The sequence below is a fragment of the Arvicanthis niloticus genome, chromosome 8 (assembly GCF_011762505.2).
Source record: "Arvicanthis niloticus isolate mArvNil1 chromosome 8, mArvNil1.pat.X, whole genome shotgun sequence".
In the NCBI taxonomy this organism is placed as follows: Eukaryota; Metazoa; Chordata; class Mammalia; order Rodentia; family Muridae; genus Arvicanthis; species Arvicanthis niloticus.
Window position 1 is genome coordinate 9799456 of NC_047665.1, and position 14334 is coordinate 9813789.

The 14334-nt window shown below is 48.5% G+C and overlaps 1 protein-coding gene across 3 annotated transcripts in view; it reads right to left on the reverse strand.

Annotated features, from left to right (window-relative positions):
- The window catches only part of Hrh2 (histamine receptor H2), a 40725-nt gene that overhangs the window by 17426 nt on the left and 8965 nt on the right, over positions 1 to 14334 (reverse strand). For all 3 annotated transcript variants that reach the window (XR_013112049.1, XR_013112050.1, XM_076939007.1), the window contains exon 2: positions 626 to 2136. Coding sequence is in view for 1 of the 3 variants with exons in the window: in XM_076939007.1 (XP_076795122.1) it covers positions 626 to 1698 (1073 nt within the window). In the remaining 2 variants the exon portion in view is untranslated. The remainder of the gene's footprint in view (positions 1 to 625; positions 2137 to 14334) is intronic.

Below are 14334 nucleotides of genomic sequence, written 5' to 3' on the forward strand. Positions count from 1 at the left end.
GATCAATGCAACTCTCCCCTCTTAAACATCTGCAGGCTTACTCTGCTGGCTCACATCAAAGCGGTCACCATAGCCTTTTCTCTCCATGGCCCAGATCTGCTAACCATGTCCCCCTTTCCGAAGCCCAGCTATCCGAGGGCCACCTGTCCCTTGCCCTTGTGTCTGTCCTTTCCCAAACTCTACACATGAGGCCCACTTGTGGTTCTACTGAGACTACACCTTCCAACCTCTGCTGTTCTCTTTCCCTACCAACTGGAACACTCCCCAAGGAAGAAGTGATTTGCATATGACTTTTGCATACTCCCCCAAGAATATAAGTAATCACTCACAACTCCTGAGTGGGAGAGTTGGGCCTTATATTTCAGCTACCTGAGTGGAAAGGCAGTTCAGTTAGAAAGAAGGGCCTCTGAGCTCTGGAGTGAGTAAGTAGCATTTTGTCCAGGTCCCAATTCAGTGGTCCTTGGTAAGACCTCTGTTACATTTAATGTGACCTTTTAAGAATGAAGGTAAACCTTCTACCTAAGAGGATGAGAGATGATTTCTGTAAAATGCTCGTGGATGGGTCTCAGCATCATCTGCACAGAGGGTGGGGTGTCTCCCAGCACTTCTAACCCGCAATGTTTACCTGACTGGGTTTCCCTGGGGATGTGTGAGTTCCATCCCGCTCCACACCTGGAGCTTCAGGGGCTTCTCCTCCTGCTGTCTACCTTCTCGGCTTTGGCTCCTGGACAGCAGAGAGTTGTTCAACCTTAGGGAGGTTTTGTGGGAGTCGTGGCGCGAAAGCTTGCAGTGGAACAGCTGTTGGTATGCCGTGCGGAAGTCTCTGTTGAGGGCGGCGTACAGGATGGGGTTCAGGGCTGAATTGGCATAGCCTAACCACAGGACGATACCCTCGACCACCTCGTTGACAGCGTCATCCCCTCTCAAGCCACGGTAAACGAAGGCAGTGAAATAAGGAAACCAGCAGATGATGAACGCTCCCATGACGGCCGCCAGCGTCACGGTAGCTTTGTGCTCTCTGATGGTGGCCGCCTTCCAGGAGCTCATGTGGTTGATCCTCTTGGCCTGCTCCCTGGCAATCTTAAAGATTCTGTAGTAGGTGACACACATGATGAGAAGAGGCAGGTAGAAGGTGACCAGCCCATCCACCAGTCCGTATACCTCGTTGACCTGCACTTTGCACTTGGAGGTGTCATTGCCTCCTCTGGTCCCATTTCTACTGTTCCACCCTAGGTGAATAGAGAGGAAGGAGAGGGTGATGGAAATTACCCAAATAAAGACCAGAGAGATGGCAACTCGAGCAGGGGTGACCAGCACGGGGTACCGCAGCGGGTCCGTGACTGCACAGTAGCGGTCCAGGCTGATCATGAAGAGATTGAGGATGGAAGCTGTGCAGAGCATCACATCCAGGCTGGTGTAGATGTTGCAGAAGACCTGGCCGAAGCTCCACTTGAAGGAAAGCTGGTAAATGGCAGAGAAGGGCAGCACCAGGAGGCCAAGAAGCAAGTCGGTGGCTGCCAGGGACACAATGAAGCAATTGGTCAGACTACGGAGCCGACGATTCAAGCTGACAGCCAGGCAGACGACCACGTTGCCGGCAACGGTGATGAGGATGAGGGTGGTGAGGACCACACTGATGGTGACTTTCAATGCAGTAGAGTTCAAGCAGCAGGAATGAATGGTGCCATTGGGCTCCATTCTGGGGCCCTGTGGCTTCTACACTCACCTCTTGGCCCTGGCTGATTTTCTTCCAGCTCTGACCAGTGGGCTCCCAACCAAGCCAAAGTTTAAGAGGGTGTAGTGACTGGCACAATGCTGTTCTAGCAATAGATCAAACTGTTCCTTGTGAAGTGCAGGACATGGGTAAAAATGAAGTAAGACAGGGCCTTAAAAGCTCACACCCCAGTCCTCAGCTGGTCTTCCAAACCAGACTTCTCCCAGGTCTGTAGTATGTATCTACCTTCTAGGTTCCTCATGGAGACTGAGGCACTGATGGATGGGTCTTGAGGTGGCTTTGGTTTTATATGCAAGGAATCACACACATAGGCTGTCATGTCCTTCTCCATGGCCAGTGCCTGCTCCCATCGATGGCTTAAGGTAGAAGACTATTGGCTACCCTCTCTGGGGTCATAGGAGCTGAAAATGTAAAGATCGAGTGTTTAGCACTTTAGAATTAGACCAACAAGCATGACCTGCTCCAAGGTGAGTCTTTCTAGACGTCCATCACCTAATGAGAGATCAGGAGGCAATGAGGACTCTTGCAGGTATCCTTCCTCAGGAAAGACCAAGATGGTTAGGGCACATGGTGGATGGTGAAGGGTACCAGGATGTAGGTCTAAAATACCACGAGAAAACAAAAGGTGGAGGGGCGGGTCTAGGACAAGCCTGCTTTCATTTGCTGATGGTTACTGCCCGACTCCAGTAGACATTTGTCCTCAGCTGATTAAATGATGTGCTGAATGAATAGATAAATAAATGCACTCAATTGACTCTTATTGAGTGTGGGAAACACTCTAAACCAGGACCTGACAACCTTTTCAGAGAGAGAACCAGGCATCCTGTATTCTTTTTCTTTGCAGCCTGTTTGTGTCTGTTGAACTGACAACCCTGTTACTGTCCCCTAAAAGCAGCCACCTAGGACCATGTGCCAAAGAATGCATGGATTGAGTTTCAATCAACCTTAGTGGTGGATGCAGAATTGTAAATTTTATATTTCTTTTCTCTGCTACAAAATCATCGTGGTTTCCCCCATGGCCCCAAAGATCTCAAAGCATCCTTATCTCCAGAACAAAAGCAGGCACCGGGCTAGTCTTGGTTTAATTTTGTCACCTGCTGTCTTCACGATCTGTCAGCTCCATCCTTGCTCAGGGTTCAACACCCATGTCTAAGCGTTATTGGTTTGTATTTAGCAGTGTGAACATTTCCACTTCCAAATCAGCTGCTACACAGCTCAGTCAGTTCTAATGGCTGTATAACTGCCAATCATGTGGCTGGAAGGGGTTATTCTACCACTGCGGCGCCTTCTCAGGCATTTCATGATTTTCCTTCCCTCCAATTCCCCTTCCTTCCTCTCTCCCTCCCTCCTCCCCTCCCTCCAATTCCCTTCCTTCTCTCCCCCTCTCCCTCCCTTCTTCCCTCCTGTACACACACAGTCCCTGACACCTCCACAAGTCCACTCCAGTGGGGACATCCTATGTTTCCAGTGGATGAGAAACAAGGTCATTCCTTGTTTCATGGCTAGCCCCTTTTACACAACCCCCTCCTGCTTTTTTTCTGAGAGCGCTGGCAGGCTCTCCTGAGGACTTAGACTGTGGAAATCTAAATGACAGTGGAACCCTCTTAGAAGCAAGAGGATCTTCACAGGACATAAATTTTACCTCTTAGAGCTCTGGCCTGGAGCTGCTCTGCAATCTGAATACAAATATCTGTGCTGGAGCAGGGACCAGGGTTCCCAGCACCCTCTGCTGCTCCAGCTGCCTCCGCCTCTCAGCCTGTGAGCTGAGCCTCTGGATAGTATTTCTGGAGGAGTTTTTCATTACAAAAAGAGCCCAAACAGCATAGGTCTTACCACCACACTTAATTAACTTTGGAGGGGGAGCAATAAGAGAGACATTTTTTGAGACTCCGTATTTCTGATAATAATTTCCTCTGCATTTCCTTGACAGTTGGCTGTAGGCATTTTGGCATCGGGCTGGTATTCAAGTTAATGTCTGGAAGAGTCTTCACATAGAAGAGAAGCAGCTCTCAATATAATTAAAACCTCCCTCTCTCCCTCCCTCCCTCCCTCCTCCCTCCCTCCCTCTCTGCCTCTCTCTCTGTCCCTGCCTCCCTCCTCCCTCTCTGCCTCTCTCTCTGTCTCTCTGTCTCTCTCTGTCTCTCTCTCTCTCTGTGTCCCTGCCTCCCTCCCTCCCTCTCTGCCTCTCTCTCTGTCCCTGCCTCCCTCCTCCCTCCCTCCCTCTCTGCCTCTGCCTCTGTCCCTGCCTCCCTCCCTCCCTCTCTCCCTCTCTCCCTCTCTTCTTCCCTCTCCGCCTCTCTGTCCCTGCCTCCCTCCCTCCCTCCTGTTTTCTTCAACAATCATTTCTCTGGGTGTGCTGCAAGAGCTCTGGGTGCCAGGAAGGCACAGGTGACTGTTAATGATTTGTGAGTCTTTCAGGATCCATTTCTCGTTGGTCGTTCTGTTTAGCATGAGGCTTCCCACAAGCATTTCCCAAGGCTGGGGGAGTTGTGTGGTGCTAATTCCATCGCACTCCATGGCCTGTGAGTAGAATGCTCACACTAAGGGACCATATCATCTACATGTGGACAAACAGCCAGTGGGTCCTTTCGCCTATAAGAATCCTCACTGTCACCACAGTAGCTAATGCAAAAGTCACTCCGTCAAACTTTCAGACTGCTGAAGTACTTATGTGCTTGCTGTGGTAAGACAGTATCCCAGGTGCATTCAGGTGGCATCAACTATCTGAGCTGTCATACAGCCTAGCCCGCACACCCAGGAGGTAAATGCTGTGATATGAGTTGAGGAAGGCCTTCTATAGTTCCCCTGCCGTTCTGTGTGAATATCGGCAGGACTCAGCTCCACACGTATACACATGGTTTTATAACCTCCTTTTCTGAATTTCTCTTAAATGTATAATGGATGTTTCTTTTCTTCTTCTTTTTTTTTTTTTTTTTCCTCCGAGACAGGGTTTCTCTGTGTAGCCCTGGCTGTCCTGGAACTCACTCTGTAGACCAGGCTGGTCTCGAACTCAGAAATCCACCTGCCTCTGCCTCCCAAGTGCTGGGATTAAAGGCGTGCACCACCACCGCCCGGTGGATGTTTCTTTAAAAGACTTAAGATATAACCAATTCTTTTTCTAGTTTCCCAGCCTGAGGTGATGTAGCCAAAGATGCAGGGACAATAATAATATCTTTGTTGGCAGGCTTGGAAGTGGCAAAAATAAGGAAAGGACAGGAGTTTCCACCACAAGGATGGCGATAGATAGACCAGTAAGCTACAGGGAATCTAAACTGGGTAACAGGCCTGGCCTGGCTGATATTGCATACAGCAGAAAAACATCATGGGGTCCTAAGAACAGCCCTAGGAATGAGAAGGATTGTCTTCACTTAACTTCGAGGGGTGGTGTGGACAAAGACCCACGTGATGTCCTCTGATACCTGACAGAACCCAAACTCAGACTCAGTCCTACAGTGTGGAGAAGTGGACTCCAAAGGCCCATATGTCAAAGGTTTGGCCACCAGCCTGAGGTGTTGCTAGAGGTGGTAGAAATTTTAGAAGGTAGGGCCTACAGAGAGGATAAGCCTGATGAAGGAGGTACTGGGGCCTTGATCCCCTCATGTCTCTACTGTTGCTTCCTGGCTGCCATGAGGTGAACAGACCTCTCTGCCATGCATTTCTGCTATGATGCTACCATGAGCCCAAAGCCACAGGACCAAGAGACCATAGACCGGCACCTCTGGAGCTACAAGCCCAAGTAGTCATTATTTCCCTGTTTACCTTAGGTATTTTGTCACTGACTAATATACACAGTTCAAGTTCCTGTGGCTTGCCCTGAATGCTCTTTCTTTGATTAGATTTCAGTTAATCTGATCAATTGGATCTCACTATTCATCATCTGTCATCTACCCACCCACCTGTCCATCCATCCATCCATCCATCCACCCACCCAACAACCCACCCATCCATTCACCCATCCACCTGTCCATCCACCTACCCCACCCACCTATCCATCCTTCCTTCCACCTTAGCCATCCATCTACCTACCAACCATCCATCCACCCATCTGTCATCTATCCAACCATCCATCCACCCATCCATTCTTTTCCATTGCCCATATAAAGGGAAAAGTGTGTACAGTGTGGAGTGTGCACATGTGTATGCTCTGTATGGTTTTCCCAACATAATGCTCATCTTGGAGCTCAGTGGGCCTGGTGACTGTCTGAATGGACAGGTGAGAATGTATTTATTTTATATTGACTACTCCCGAGCAGTTGTGTAAAGCTGAAAAGGTAGTATGCATGGCATCTTGTTTATCTTTGATACAGCTTCAAGCAGTATATGTGACAAAGATATAATATTCACTGGCCACTTCCTTTCCCATCTCACAAGTTGCCCACAAGTATTTCAGTTGAACAGTTATGCATTTCCTTTCAACAGCTCCTCATGTTTGCCTCAGTGCATTTGAAAAAGGTGCTTCCAAAATGTACCCATGCAGAGCAAGCCCCCAACACACATGCAGAGGGAAGCTATTGATTTTGGCTACAGGTGTTCCCAGCCACTGCCACCATGTTAACAAGCTCATTGTGTGCCCCCTTGTCTCTGGTGGCCTCCATGGCTAACACTCAGAAACAATCCTAGGCTGGGGCCTCAGTGAGTGAAACGTACTTGTGAGCATATACCAAGTATGTGAATGTGTGTGTGTGTATATTGGGTGTATGTGTGAGAGGGTATATTGAGTGAGTGTATGTGAGTGTGTATGTGTGAGAGAATGTGAGTGTGCATGTGTGTGTTGAGTGTGTATGTGAATTAGCGTGTGAGTCTGTGTGTTTGAGGGTATGAGTAAGTATGTATATATACATATGTGTGTAAGTACAGATATGTGTTTATGTTCTCACCTATGCACACAGAGCACACACTTTGAGAAAGGCAGCATTTTCTTGGGTCTAGAAACACCCATCATCATCACCAGTCATCATCATAATTATTAATTATCTATTCATTTATTTTGAGATGAGACTTTCCCTCCATTTTCCCGGATGTCTCTGAATTGATGGCTCAAGCTCTCCTGCCCCAGATGCTTAGTAGCTGGGACCACTAGTGAGAGCCACGTTCAAAACCTGTAGACTAGTTGACCTAGTAGCTATGCTTCTGGAAGTTTGTGTTGGGGTCTCCCTGACACTATATGAGTTAGCAGAGTCTGGAAAGAAGATAAGAGTGCACACTTGAGACTGTGAGAGATCCACCAAGACTAGCTCAGAGCCCCTGGGCCAGTGTAGGGGAGCCTCCAAGTCACAGAGGAGAGTACTCATGTCTTCAGAGAGGGAATGGGTAGCCACATTAAGGGTGGAAGACTCCCTTCTCACTACCCTCATTTGAGGACCTTTCTGGACATCTCATTTACTCAAAACCCAATAGCCACATGACTTGTCATGTCGAAAAGGGAAGGAGTGGTATATGTCGGGTAGAAGGGACAGCATGCCAGAAAGGAAGTAGGTGACCAGGTCACAAGAGTGGATGGAGGCAGAGCTGCAGTGGGTTTTAGGTTAAGGAGGGGGTGCTTTGTAAGAAGCCTACCACTTCCAAGCTACCTCTCCTTCCCTCCATGAGAGTCACAGCCAGATGGTCAAGTCTGAGACTACACCATGCTCCCAAAGGTTCCCCTCTCCTCAGAGTAGAAATGACACTGAATGCCTTGCTTGCAAGATCCAGCACCTGCCAACCTTCCCAGCTGACTGTCAGGAAGAAAATGCATCCGAGGATAGGTGCCCAGATGTTTAGACTTCGTTCTGAAGGAAATAGGGTTGACACTGACTGTTCAACAGACAAGTTCAAGATCATTAGGGGCTCGGACAACAGACAGAAAACACCAGGTCTCCTAGTCAGTCAGTGATGCTTATCTATTTGGGAATTAGCTGACTGTCTACTTCATGGCCTTCGGCAACACACTGTTTTATTTCATCTTTGCACAATTCTGTCAAGTGAGGGATTTTTATTTTCCCCACCTTACAAAGGCAGAAATCAAAGCTTAGCAGTTGTGGTGCTTGCCCAGAGTCTCAAAACCCAGTAAGAGGGAAAGTCAGGATTTGAGCCCAGATCTGTCTGCCTCCACAGTCCCTATTCTTAGCTACTCTGTATTTAGCTTTTCAGCAGACAAAGGCCGATCGGCCTGAATGCCTGTGTTTGTAGCTCAGACTTCTTCCTCCCTGAAAAATCATGGCCACAGGAGCCTTTCATTCTTTCTCTCTCTCTCTCTCTCTCTCTCTCTCTCTCTCTCTCTCTCTCTCTCTCTCTGGTGAAATCGGCAGCTGCTTTCTCATACATAGTGGGCGGACGTTTGGTCACGGCCTTCACTGCAGGAAGACATCTGGTGGAATCCATTGCTTAAGAGGAAAGGCCTAGCCTCACAGGGCCTTTCATCCCACCCCTTTGTTTCTTCTGGACACATGTGATTAAAGCCAGAGTAAGCTTTTGCTTGTCCCCATGTCACCTTGCTCTAAGGATGCATGCCCTGCCCCCACCCCTCTCCACATACAACAGGCTTAAAGGTGAGCATATCAGAATGTCATCTGGAATCTGGGGCAAAAGTCTGTAGTAGCTGCTGTTCTTGGTCCAGGTAGACAAGAGCCTTGCTGACTCTTAGCCAGGCTCTCATCCACGCAGAGCAGGGTGATGGCTTCAAAATGATCTCTTTAGGATGATGGATGGACCCAAGAGGGAGAAGGTGACTTTGACTCAAAGCCAAGACAGTGATCATTCCCATGGGCCAGTCGCCTATCACAAGCCAGGCCCATGCAGGTGGTAACACATCTGCAGCAGGGGTGAATATTATTGCCATATGACAGGTAGTGAAACTGAGGCTCAGAGAGAGCACTTCACTTGTCTAAAGCCACACAGCCAGTGACTAGACTGGCAGGGCTTTGTACGAGGTCAAGGTCAGAGTGTGAGCGTCCACACCCTTCCCACATCATCCAGATTCTGGGCAGCTCAGCTGTCATGTCTCCTTTTCAGTGACATCTGCTTGGCATCTGATATTAGTGCATGGAGGTGAGCAAGCCACACCTGGGGACAAGGTCTCTTAGTTTTTGGTTTGTCTGAGAAAGATGGTATTTCCGTTTCACCCTTTTTCCCACTTGAGCTGAAATTAGCATAAGCCACTGTTTTGGAGCACAATCCAGCAGCTTTAGACAGTGTTATCACATTGTACAAGTATCCAAAACACAGTAGGAAGGAAAGCCCACTCTTGTCGGCCTCCTCCTCGGCCTTGGTTACCACTGTACTACTTTCTGTCTGTAGACTTGTCTGTCTATACACTTGTCTGACTGTCTGGAATCAGGAAGTGGGTCCCTGAGTCTTTTTTCTATTCTGCTTTTGCCCAGCCTTCAAACACATCGTTCAGAGAACTGCTCCTTGAAACACATCTGCATTGCTCTTAATTCCCTGCTCCTCCTTCACACTAGCACGCAACCACAGGCCAGCCCTGTGTGTCCTGCCTCTCTCCTCTCTCCTCTCTCTTCTCTGTCACCTTCCTTTGCTGCTGCTACCAACTCTCTGGTTACTCTGCTGATGCAGATTCATTACTTCAGCACAGGTGTCCTTTCTGAGGAGAGGCCACCTAGCTCCTCTCCACTGTACAACCACCCCATATATTTTTTTTTAACTACTTAATTTTTTGTGACATAATCTTATGGCCAGGTTGACTTTGAACTCACTCTGTAGGGGATAATGACCTTGAATTCTTGATTCTCCTGCCTCAGCCTCCTGCCTACACCTGCCTAGCTTGCTTTCCTACTTGTTGCTACTCCCCATTGGAGAGTGAGCTCTGTCAAGTGTTAGGTCTAAGAGCCTCTTTATCTTGCTCCCTGACCAGCAATAGGAGATCATCGACTATTAGTTGGAGCAACCAAATACTCCATTGTCACATAGTAACGCCCCGTTTATCAGGCACTTGGAACTGTCGGGCTACATTGTAGCACCTTTGACACATGTGTTTCTTCTCCACTGCAGCTCTGCACCCACCACTCTCATCTGTTTAATAGATTCAGAATTGAAGTGTTCTGCTCAAAGTGGACCAAGAGCATGGGTTGGCACGCAGGGGTGGGGAAGGCCAGGTGAAGAACCCTATTGACAGGAGCTGGAGGGAGCGAAGGCAAGTTTCTGTCTTGGTTCTCAAGGAAGTAAAGCTGAGGACTCCCTGCTTTGGTAGAGAAGCCCAAATCTCCACCATCTTTTGAGGATAAAAGCCTTAGGACAGGAGCTGGGGTGAAGAGAGTAACCTACTGCAAATGTGGATCCCAGTCTGAGTCCTGGTGCGACTCTAACTTTATACTCTCAGGTTTTTTGGCAGAAAAATGAGGAGACAGGTTTAGAACATCTTGAGTTTCTCCCAATTCTATATGGCGAGAAGGAAGGAAGGAAGGGAGGAAGGGAGGGAGGCAGGGAGGAAGAAAGCAATTATGTGTCTTCCAAATAACAAAATATGTGAGATCTGAGTAGAATCCAAACACAGCCATCTCTTAGCATTTCTGAGGCCCCTTTACAACATCCTCAAGAGACAGCCATCTTGGGTCTCCTTACATAATTCCACAGATGGGGAGCCTCTTACAAAACTTTTCCCAATCAGTCATATAGAGCCTTATCCTGGGCCCTGCACACTTTCTGGTGGAAACCATACTCCCTGGGAAGTGGGGGGAATCATTGCAGTTTATGCTCATTTCAAAGAAAGGACAGCACGGATGTAGGTAGGTGGCTATACTATGTTTGTGGTTGTCTGGCTACAAGCTATCATTTGCAGTGTGTGTTTTTCTCTCTTGTAGTTTTGATCTGGAACTCAAACTTTTTTTTTTTTTTTTTTTTTTTTTTGGAGGTCCCTGAAAGGCTCCAAGTCCTCCTTCACTCACAGGCCACTCTCCAGAGCTGTGTGCCTTTCAGGCCTTCACATCTCTGTGCTAAACAGCCTTCAGGTCTGCCAGATGGCTGCATCCCTCTTACCCCCACCTTCACCTCACCATCTCATCACCATCATGTTCACCATACACCCCCGGGACCAGCTCTCTCCTGCTCTCCTCTCTGCCCCAAGCTCATTCCTTGAAGGTTTTGCCCTTTCCAGCAGGGTACAGATCAGTTGTACAGGACAAAGCCCTGTGGTTGGCTGGGCCACTTTATAGGTATCAGAAGCAAATAGCTAACCCTTGCCAAGAACATTCACACTGTTGGTTATCTTAGGCAATCCTCTCTGCCTTTGCCACCCCTTCCCCCAGCCTCTTCACACCCGGAACCTCAACTTGAGGCCTGAAGTAGAACTATGTGCTGTGGACAGGGATACCAGCATCACCCTGTTTTACAACGTGACAAAGAAAAACCAGCTACCATGGTGGAGGCCATATAGCTGATTGTAGGCTGTCAAGAGCCAGCCCTTTTGGAATTCAATTCATGATAGTTCACCCCATCTCTCTCCCTCTGTCTCCCAAGTGTCAATCATTCCTCCATCTCCTCATGATCATTACCAAATTTACAAATTATTAAGGCTATATTTTTATGTGATGTTTCCCCCTTGAATGTGTTGAATTTTCTGCAAAGGAAATTGCCTGATCATTCTATATGTGGATAGGATCACTCTCCCACAGACAGGCTGCCCTAACGATAAATGCAAAGGACAGCCAATGTTATTGAGGCCAGTCCAAAGGATTACTGGTCTACCTTTGAAAGGTGGCGAAGCGTGAGATGGTAGCACTTGGCAGTTGTTTTCTCCGTGTTTAGAGGAAAGTTTACAAGACACCTGGGCATCTGCTGTATGGGTGTCACGTATCACCCAACTCTATCTTGAGTGAACCTGCTAGGGCTGCCTGCTTTACACCAGAGGAATCCTCTCAGCCTGCCCAGGGAGCCAACAGCTCGTAGTGGGTAGGCGAAAGCCTGGTCTGTGTCAGATACTGGCTTAGCCACGTCTCCGGTGTGCTGCTGGGAAAGCTCTTGATCTCTCTGAGGCTGTGATTCCATCCATAAGTGGTTCACCACAACCCACTGCTGAGAGGAGAAAAGTGAGAGTCAGGGCCATGGCCGTGTGAGGAACTCGAGGCTTCTCCACAGATGGAGTGCCTCATGCTCACTGTCTGCTTCTCTCTTACAGAAGCTTATTTGAAGTTCCACCTTGTCTGAGAGTGAAGGCATCCAAGGTCACCAGATGGAGAGAGGCAGAGTAAGTCTAAAACAAATCAGTCTAAAACAGCCTGTGGGCTGGGAACGGGGCCAGGGCGGGCAGGATTTGAAGGTGGAGAATGTCTATGAGGGGAGAGAGTAGATGGCAAGGGGAGCCCTGCTGGAAGGGGTCGCTTTGGTAACAGCTCCTGATGGTGGTAATCATAAGTAATGATAGTAGTAATGGAGAGAGGTGAGGCCAAGTGGGAGGGGGCGGATCATTACGGAGCTAGACCCCCTGTCCCGGACTAAGGTATAGTCAGACTCTCATGCATTCTACACAGGGAGAAAGTTCCTGAGACATCAAGCCAGGGGGAATTTGTTACATTCCACTCTACCTAGGAGATCAAACCTACATAGGACTTCTGAGTCTATCAGTCCTCGGAGGTTCTCCGATCCACCGTTCTCAGAGACTTCTGGCCACACCCACTTTCAGTCACATGAGACCAGAAGCACTATAATAGGCCTGTGCCCAGACAGGGCTTGGCAAAAGAAGCCTGAATGGGACTTTTGTAGTTCTAAGATGTCAGAGCTTTGGCCAGTGGCACACTGGGGACGAACTTCCATTGTGAACAGTGTAGACTCTGGGAGGGTCCCTAGGGGCTCAGGGATGTCATGGGGTGAGGGGAGAAGGGATGGCAGAGGTGAGGGCTTATGTGATCTGTGCATCATCTGATGCTGAACTGAGGAGGTAACTCAGTGATCTCTGTCCAGCATTCTACATGGTGGCTAGACTGTCTCCCCTTGATTATCTCAAAGACAGAGCTATTGCCTCTCTCCCTTCAGGAGCATGTATTTTCCTTAGTTTACTAATTTGTGTGTGCAAAAAGTAAGCCAGTGGCTCCGTATATTTTAGTCTACCAAAGAGTGTTATTGGGCTTTAAAAAAATCTTTGTAATTCTTTTTTAAGTACCCACTTTTATCATTGGCAAGTATAATGAAAACTCTAGGGCTGTAGTTAGAGTTAGTGTCTGGCTTGCTGTGGCTCGACTTATTACTTCACAAGGAGTAAAACACACACTTCTAGAACAGAACTCAAGAAATCCCACAGGGTGGGTCAGACTTGATAAGGTAGGCTTTGTGTTGGATGACAACTGCCCAGCTGGAGGATGAGGTAAGTGTCCTGATCATGTCTATGGGAGGCTGGGCTCCCTTGTGGCTTTCTTTAGGCTGGAAGAGCTAACAACATTTTCAGTATCTTCTGTGTGCTACAGTCTGACCTTGACACACTCACTGCTGTCAGAGACAGAGAGCTGGTGCCTAAGGAAAACAGTTCCAGGCCACATCCCTGCTGGCCAGTTTTGGTCTGTCCTCATATTAGAGGTCACTTGGAACAGATCTACAGGGCAGGGATATCAGATATCTGGTCGCTGAGAGGCTGGGGTTTGCCATTTTGAGGCAGCAGTTCCTGCAGTTTGTGCAAATGAGGCTGTGTAGAGTTTCTACCCAGTTAGATAATCATGAAGTCTCCAAGATTCTGTAGCTCAGGTCTCCCTCAGATCTGTCACCTAGAAGAATAGAAGTTGTCCCTGTACAACATCATCTGTCCAAGTCAGTGTTCTAGCTGTGAAGAGACACCATGACCAAGGCAACTCTTATAAGAGAATGCATTTCATTGGGGCGGCTTACAGGTCCAGAGCTTTAGTCCATTGTCATCATGGCGGGGGAACACAGTGGGGAGCATGTCAGTATGCAGACATGGTGCTGGGGAAGTACCTGAGAGTGTTACATCTGTACATGCAGGCAGCAGGAGGAGAGAGTCCCTGGGCCTGGCTTGGGCTTTTGAAACCTCAAAACCCACCTCCAGTGACACACCTCCTTCAACAAGGCCACACCTACTTTAACGAGACCACACCTCCTAATCCTTATCAAGTAGTTCCACTCCCTGTTGACTTCAAATATATGAGCCTGCAGGGTGGGTGGGGGGAGGGCATTCTTATCCAAACCACTACATCATCTGACCTGTAAGGGGCCAGGGGCCAACTGCATCTCAAGTCCCAGCATCTCCAAGCTCATAACAGTGCATCAGGGCTGTGGCTTGCCTGATCCCTGGCCCACGCGGATGCCTGCCTTCCTGCAGCTTCCCACCAGCACTTGGCTTTTCTCCTCTGGGGTCTCATTCTGACTCCTCATTTGTCAGCCCTCTTAAGTCTCCCACACCTTGTCCAGCAGATCCTGTCCTGGGGCCCTGTGATCATGCTTCTGGTCTAGACACCTGTCTTCCTTGGCAAGCCCACTCAGCCACAGAACATTCTGCGCCCTCAACAATGGCCTGAACGTTGAAAATTACTTTCGATGCTCAGAACTTGAAGAGTGGTTGAGTCAGTAATGCCACATCAGAAATGCTATGCCTACTCCTGCCGCAGATTGGCAACTATAAATAATAAGGTAGAAATGTTGGGGCTCAGATTTAAAGACCTCAT